The sequence below is a fragment of the Paramormyrops kingsleyae genome, chromosome 5 (assembly GCF_048594095.1).
Source record: "Paramormyrops kingsleyae isolate MSU_618 chromosome 5, PKINGS_0.4, whole genome shotgun sequence".
NCBI lineage: Eukaryota > Metazoa > Chordata > Actinopteri > Osteoglossiformes > Mormyridae > Paramormyrops > Paramormyrops kingsleyae.
This window is the reverse complement of record NC_132801.1, coordinates 7,296,372-7,304,421: the sequence shown is the minus strand read 5'-3', so window position 1 is coordinate 7,304,421 and position 8,050 is coordinate 7,296,372. Positions and strand designations below refer to the sequence as shown.

Sequence of the window (8,050 nt, the reverse complement as noted above, 5' to 3'; positions counted from 1 at the left end):
TGTGCCCCCTTCACATTTCTGTCTGCCCCCTCATATATGCATGTCTAGAACCGGCCCCGATGTATGTACATATTTATAGCATGCCGATCGCGTCAAACAAATCGCGGCAATGCCAAAAACCCGTGCATGTACATTCTCAGTTATTAACGCACATAAATACATTTCAAGCACATGCTAATATATTGCTGCCATATTGGTTTTCGGTTATCTCGATCATTGGTTATCTCGACGCTTTTTGGCAACCCCCTAGGCCGGCGACATAACCGGGTTCGACTGTATATGAATAATCAGCCTGTTCTAGTTTAAATGGAAATATATTATTGTTAATAAGCTGAGTCTGAGAGTTTTATTTATTTGATAGTTTATTTCACATTTCTTGTTTGTAAAGGCTAAATACAAATAAAAAGTGAACCTTTTTTTTTTGTACTGTTTTTATTTAAAAAAAAAATTATATAATTTTAATAGGAGGAGCCTGGAGGTATTATAGACTTTGCAAATTCAGTTTGCAGACAACCATTGTGCGTGTCCTCGGCAGTTTTTTCCTGAGGCTTTTTAATATTGTCCATATCGATATCGGAATTATATCGTATCGACCAAAATTAGGAAATATATCGTGATATAAATTTTTGCCATATCGTCCAGGCCTATGTCAAAATAATTTTCACATTTTCAGATTCAAATGTCTGCCAGCTGGGGAAGTTGTGCAGGTTCACAGTGTTTGTACAAACAGAGGCAAATAGCAAGAAGGAACACATGGTATAGTCACTACTGCATTAGCAGGGTTAACAATAAGCATCATGGTTAAGCTTCACAGAGGATAGGGCACAGATCACAGCCAATCAGCAGCCAGACAGGGCAGATCCAGTGCCTGTAGACGTGCTTAATCAATTTTGAAGCCCTTGATTTTGAGATCCTGCAATACTTGGATGAACCTGAACTTGTCAGCACCAAAATTATTGGTGTAATTTGTGATTTTGTCACCAGGCATCTTGATAGTAAATTTCTCACTGCTGAAGCTGATGACTACCTGTGAAAAAAAGAATAAAAATGAAAAATGTGAGATGGAAAATGTTTGCTGAAAGAGATGATTCGGGTGCTGATTCACTAAGTACAGTACTTTCTCTAGTACCTAAAAACATGCAGTACGGTGACAAACTACAGTCTTAACGTTATTACTTGAAATTTCAGGCATGTATGAAAGAGCCAGAAATACCAGGGGATTCATTGAAGAAACTCAAACGGGGTGGACTAAGTACCATAAGCAACAGTTGTGGTGCATTGAAATGGATTTAATACATTCTTTGTAAATATACGACTGGCAGAGGCAATAAAGGTTAATGGGACAGAAATGGCTACAACAGATTATATTGAAAGAAATGATAGCTCGATGTTTTTAAGAGCAGTGGAAGAGAAAGAAATTATGATATTGTAAAGGGCTTTAAGAATAAAACCAGTACAGACTGGAATTATATTGATATGGTGACAGTCAAGAGTTTTACTGATGGTATTGTAAAACCTTTAATGTATATTTTTAAGTTGTCTTTACAAACTAGGGTTTTTTCCGAACACAATGAAAATAGCAAAAATTGTTCCCATTTCCAAAGCAGGAGATAAGCACCACTTTACTATTTATAGGCCGATATCAGTACTTTCCCAGTTCTCAAAAATATTAGAAAAACTATTTATGAAACGATTTGATAGTTTTGTTGAGACATTATTTGTTGACAGTCAGCCAGCATGGATTTAGGAATAACAGATCGACAGCCTTGGCATTGATGGACTTGGTAGAAGAAATAACAGAATGTATTGATGTGTTTTTTGTTCTGGGGTGGAAGTGCAGCAGGTTTTGGAGGTGATCACAAAGAAAATAAATAAAATTAAAAATGGTTTGATATAAATAAATTGTCATTAAATTTAGATAAAACTAAATTTATGTTATTTGGAAATTATAAGAGAAATATGGAAGTAAAATATGTATTTATAATGTAAACATAGAAAGGGTAAATAAAATTAAATTCCTCGGTGTGATGTTAGACCACAAAATCTGCTGGAAACCACACATTAAATATGTTTGGGGGAATCTGACATGGAACCTGGCCATCCAGGGGAAAAGAAGGCATATCTTACATCTGAAATCACTATATACCTTATATTTTTATATTTTTACCATATTTGAGCTATTGTGTAGAGGTGTGGGGAAACACATATAAAAGTAATCTGCAAACAATACATATCATGCAGAAGAGGGCCATTAGATTAATTAATAAAGTAGGTGTACTGTACTGTACAGGAGAATACATAGGAATACGATGTAATGCTATATTTTAACCACTAGAGGTCACAATGATAACACGAAGCTGCAATGATTGAACAGGTCCGTTTTTTCCTCGACGAATAGTTAGATATCCGCAAAAGACAGCTTCAATATGCTATTCTGTTATCTTTAAAGATTGTTTTTGCTTATTTTTTGAAATGCAATATTACTATATTCTGTAAAAAACCACAGGTTAAAGCCAGGTATACATCCCAATGTATGAAGCGGATTAAAAAGAAAAACGGCAATGGTATGTTATAACCACTATGACAACATGAATTGGCAAGAATTTAACGAGTTTCTTTCATGACAAGTGGACTCATTAAACAATGGTTCTACGAATGAGTGAGGTGCATTAAGCTAAATTATTATCATTAATGATTAAAATAATTTAGTCTTTAAACAAACAAGTGATGGAGTTCCTTATGAGATTGCTCATGTCTTGATCTTAATTGGATTGCTGTTCATCTGGGTTGTGCAGAGACTTTTTAAGGAGTAGGTGCTTGAAGGTTAAAAAGAGGGACTCAGTACCTTTAAACTTCATGCACGAATTCACATTAAATAGTTCAGGGCTCAGGCACCCCCAGCCCCCACCCCCACACGTTCCTGCTGTTTGACCTGTATTACACTGTTGTCCAATCCCCCCCCCCCCTGCACCATCCCCTCCCCTGCAACTGTGGCAGAAGAATTTTACTATGTTCTTCCAAATACATGTGACAACAAAACATGAAACACGAAGGAATGGAACTTGGTACCTTGGTGACACAAACACAGACGGCCTCACCTTGAACACCTGCCCCTTATCAAAGGGGAAGCATTCCAACGTCTTCTCATGGCTCCCGCTGCCACCCTGCAGGGTCTTCATGACGACCCTTTTACCGACAAAGTCGACATTGAAGTTTAGGGCAACGTCTCCCTCCTCGTGGCCAATATTGATGGTGAATCTGGAGGGGGGGAGATAGCTCTGAGTGACAGTTCAGCGTAGGGGAAAGACGGAAGCCAATCATAGGCTGAACCCTCAAAGCAATAGGAGGGGAAATGACTCACCTCTCGGCGTTGGCATTGGGAATCCCTGTGATCGTCATTTGGTCTGTCTGCAGCACAGTCATGTCTCTCAGCGTCAGCTGGTGAAAGGAAAAAATGAGCATTCTGAGGAAACCCACGTGAAAGACGGACAACATGCAAACTGCTGACATACACAGCAGGATTCAAACCACCAACCCCAGACACATGAGGTTGCAGTGTTACCCAGTCAGCCAACCCAGAAGTTATCTAGAGTATTTAGTTGTACGTACAGTAGTATTATGACAGGCCCAACAAGCCTAGATTAAAATGGACTGTGAAATTTAATTTTCCAGCTTTTCTAGCTGCATGTTATGTTCGCTAGTACGTAGTGAGGGAGCACTGGTTAATTATCGCTATCCTGACTTTACCGTTTTTGAATCTGACATATGATAGTGAGCAAAGAAGTCTGGTATATAATGTTCAAGACCATTTCAGAAGTAGTTATTGAAGTGTCTTGCTAATTATAATGTATTAATGATACGAGAATATCACCATCAGTCCAAAAGAATAAAAATGTGTTTTCATCAAAAATACGTATCAGCAGTGGATCCAGCTCCTTAATTCTTCTCCAAAAGCATCTTTTCCTTCATCTTGGGGTACGAGACAGGGTTGCCCACATAGCCCAGTTTTATTTATACTGGCAATAGAACCATTATCTCTGGCCCTAAAAGCTACACCCACGATACAAGGAGTAAACAGATGGTGCATAAGCTATCACTTTATGCACTTTACTCTATATTTCAGACCCTCTTTCATGTATTAACAAAGTCGTTACACAGTTAAAAACGTTTGGTTTAATCTCGGGCTATAAACTTAACCTATCAAAGAGTGAATGTTTACCAGTTAATGAACTTGCGGCATGTATCCCAGACCATAACCTTCCGTTCCATATGTCAAATAGCGGTTTTAAATATTTTGGAGTTAATATTACATGTGAATTTAAAGATCTTTTTGGAGGAAATTTTATTCCACTCATTACCCGTCTTAAATCTGATTTCCAAAAATGGAATATCTTACACCTGACATTAGCAGGAAGAGTAAACTGTATCAAAATGAATGTCCTGCCGAGATTTTTGTTTTTGTTTCAGTGCCTTCTGATCACCCTATCCAATGATCACCCTATCCAATGATCACCCTATCCAATGATCACCCTATCCAAATCCTTTTTCCAAGGGTTAGATAAATTAATACCAAGATTTAAATGGAGCAGTCATACTCCTAGAATAAGGAAAGAATATCTTCAGCAACAAAGGACAGAAGGTGGGCTGGCCTCCCTAACCTTAGATGCTACTACTGGGCAGTAAATATTCAGAAAATAGCATTTTGGGTCCAAGCCCCAGACACGGATTGGTGTGAACTAGACTGTAGATCATATACAGTGTGGCAAACAAGTATTTGTCAGCCACCGATTGTTCAAGTTGTCCCACTTAAAAAAGGTCTGTAATTTTCATCATAGTTACACTTCAACTGTGAGAGACAGAATGTAAAAAAAATCCAGAAAATCACATTGTATGATTTTTAAAGAATTTATTTGTATAATGGTGCAGAAAATAAGTATTTAGCACCTATAAACAGGAAAGAATTCTGGCCCTCACAGACCTGTTACTTCTTCTTTAAGAAGCTCTTCTATCCTTCAAATCCAGCTCAAATCCAGCTGGATTAGTTTTAATCCATTCCCACAAAATCATTTGTATGACAGACTTAATTTGGAAAGGCAGGTATCGAAAATCTAATATATAGATATATACTTACATTCATCTTCTCAGTGTTGTTGAGCAAATTTTAATACAGAAAATCTTCAATTTTCAGGATGGTTAGTTTGACTGCAGCATCGCTTTTTATTGCGATGTGAACATTCCCAGACACTTTGCGCAATCCCTTACGGACCAATCAGAAGGTAGTTCCCGGTTATGCAACTTGGTCCCCAGAGCCAAATGTTAACCATTGTTTTTTGATTATTTTTTTTTAAATCAGAAGATTTAGGAGGTTTAAATTGGCGTGTTACTGTTTGATTTTAGAATTGGCATCAAACTGTAAAAGATAATCCCAAAATTAGAAACTAAAACACCATGACATTGTTGTGAATTAGAAATGCATTAAATACAGGAGATGACAAAACTGTGAAAACAAATTCCAGTGGCAACCAGCAGTGTCACAGACAAGGAAACCAACAATCACACTTGGGGCAGACACTAACTAGCACACATATACTCCACTGTGAAACATTCAATGGTTATAACACTTACTTTTTACAATGAAAATGCACACGTATTAAATGACCATTTAACACAACTGCGGTGTGGAGCAAGGCATGCTGGTAACCAGCATAATTAAGTCTTTGCTGACCAGTCCTGCAGTATCACAATATTTAGACATACACAGTGAATTATAGATGTATGCTTCCAACTAATGAATGCCAGACTAATAGATTTGCAATAGTCTATAGCTACTGCTAACCAACAAACTATACCCCTTTAAATGGATACCCCACGTTAGAACTGGCCTGATAAAAGAACACAGGCTGCCGCATATGGGAGGTATTTTCGGCAAAAAATAAAATGAAAATGATAAAAAGAAAATACAATCTCCACTTTGCCATTCTTATTAAATCTGGCCAGCAGATAAATCTTCCGTTTTCCACAGAATAAAAAGTGGTGTAACATTATTCTGCTAATAATGGCTGGCAAGTTTCACTGCCACACCAGCGATATTTGACTAAAGTGTACTGGTTAGCAACTGGGCCATAGCCAGGAATTTTAAAATACCAAGGTCAAAACTGTTCAAAATGATAAAAAGAAAATACAATCTCCACTTTGCCATTTAGTGTCCAAAGTCTGTGCGCAAAATTCCTGCAAAAATTAATATTACAATGAAATAGCACCAAAATACCTCCCATAGCCACATGCAGGTACAACATCGGGTGAAATACTATAGTATCACAAAAATATGAAGGCTGAGCAATAAAATCAATTCAAAGGCAATCACCAATAAGATCCATAGATCTGATAATCAGACAATACATCTCCGTTAAGGTTTGTTTCATGCAAAAACACACACAAAAAAAAGAACTGTGGCCGATATTGCATGGCTAAGCCTGAATCAACGGCAATAACTGCACCGCTGTGGAGTGTACCGATGATTTCCGTCCAACAATTCTGGGGCTCCAAGAAGTTGCTTGTACAGCAATGGCTTACAAGCTACTGCCCCATGTCCCTACCTAGCATTGAGGACACCAAGGTGAAGTCCTCAGTATTTTTTCTGCAATGCCAATAACCATGATCCCTTAGGAGACGCACCTAGGAAGGCCTAACAGTTTTGACCTTGGTATTTTAAAAATTCCTGGCTAAGGCCCAGTTACTAACCAGTACATTATCATCTAACATGGCAGGTGTGGCGGTGAAACTTGCCAGCCCTTATTAGCAGAATAATGTTACACCACTTTTTGTTCTGTGGAAAACGGAAGATTGATCTGCTGGCCAGATTTAATAAGAATCATGAGTCATATAAGTAAATGTCGTGGTCGGCACGACGGGGAATATTTTGGGGTGATTAGTGGGTTGATTAATTGTTTTGGAATTGGTATTTCTGTTTTTTTTATTTTCTTTGATTATGGGGTTTTTGGTTTTAGTATGGTGTATTTTCCCCAGGCAGCGCTGTGAACAGTTATGGGGATCTTGTGCTACCCATTGGGTGGCAGTCAATCGGCTGGGATAGGCTGATTGGGGGTGGAAGGTGGGACTTTGTTGTTTAAAGATGGCTGCCCCCAGTATGGTGGAGACCGGCGGGGGGTAAGGTGACCGGGTAGCGTTGGCTACGAGGACGGACTCGCGGCGACTGAGAGGCGAGTGCTGGGGAGGACGCCGGCGCTTCGGCGAGCAGACCATGGACTGAGTCACGGAGCGCGGTGGTGTCAGCAGCAGGAGTAGCGGCGCCGCCGGGAGCCGCCGCTGTGATTTGCTGGTTGCCTCCAGGTGTAGGTCCCCGTTGGGAGAGAGCCGGAATATTTGGAGGGGAAGCAGACAGACAGCTGCGGCGCTCTCAGGCTGACTCCAGTCCAGCGGAGGCGACACGGAGGTGAGCGAGCGGTACAGCCAAGCTGATTACAACGATGGGGCATTCGTCATAAAGCAGAGGTTGCCAGCGCTGGAAAGGTGCCGAAGGAAGGCGCGGAGAGCAAGAGCCGGCGAATTTGCAGCGGAGCGCTGGATTGTTGGAGGCGGCCGCTTGGATTCTACAGAACGAGGAGCAAGCGTCCGGAGAGTGCATATCGGGCGGGCTGTGGTGGCGCTGCCTGGAAGGGACTTTCGCCAGATAAGCCGGAATCTATTTATTATTTTTTTTGGGTTATTTTTGTGGGCCACACGGGGCAGCGTGTGGGCCCAGGACTGAGTTTGTTTTTGTTTTTTTCTTGTTTGTAAAATGTTGTGTATGTGTTTATTCAATAGGTTTATTTGGGGGAAGTATTGTTTCCTGTCCTTGGGTGAGCTTGTCCTCCTTTAGTGCCCATTCAAGGGATAGGCTGCAGTGTTGTGGGGTGGAGTGTTGTGTGAATCACTTTGTTTTTCGGTATGAGTGGAATGCTTATTTTGCAGTGGGGGAGTGATTAACACAGGGGGTCTTACCTGTTAGCTGGGGAAGGAAGGTGTACTTACCTTGGGCGCCCAAATAAAC

General features: G+C 40.1%; 1 protein-coding gene across 1 annotated transcript; it reads right to left on the bottom strand.

Annotated features, from left to right (window-relative positions):
• LOC140590972 (galactose-binding lectin l-1-like) lies at positions 1-5,208 on the bottom strand. Its single transcript, XM_072712815.1, has 4 exons — positions 5,132-5,208; positions 3,362-3,438; positions 3,099-3,258; positions 1-1,027 (listed from the first exon to the last, which is right to left on the bottom strand). The coding sequence occupies exons 1-4, from the start codon at positions 5,135-5,137 to the stop codon at positions 881-883; spliced, it is 390 nt and encodes a 129-aa protein (XP_072568916.1). The 5' UTR covers positions 5,138-5,208; the 3' UTR covers positions 1-880.
• Positions 5,209-8,050: the final 2,842 nt, after the last annotated feature.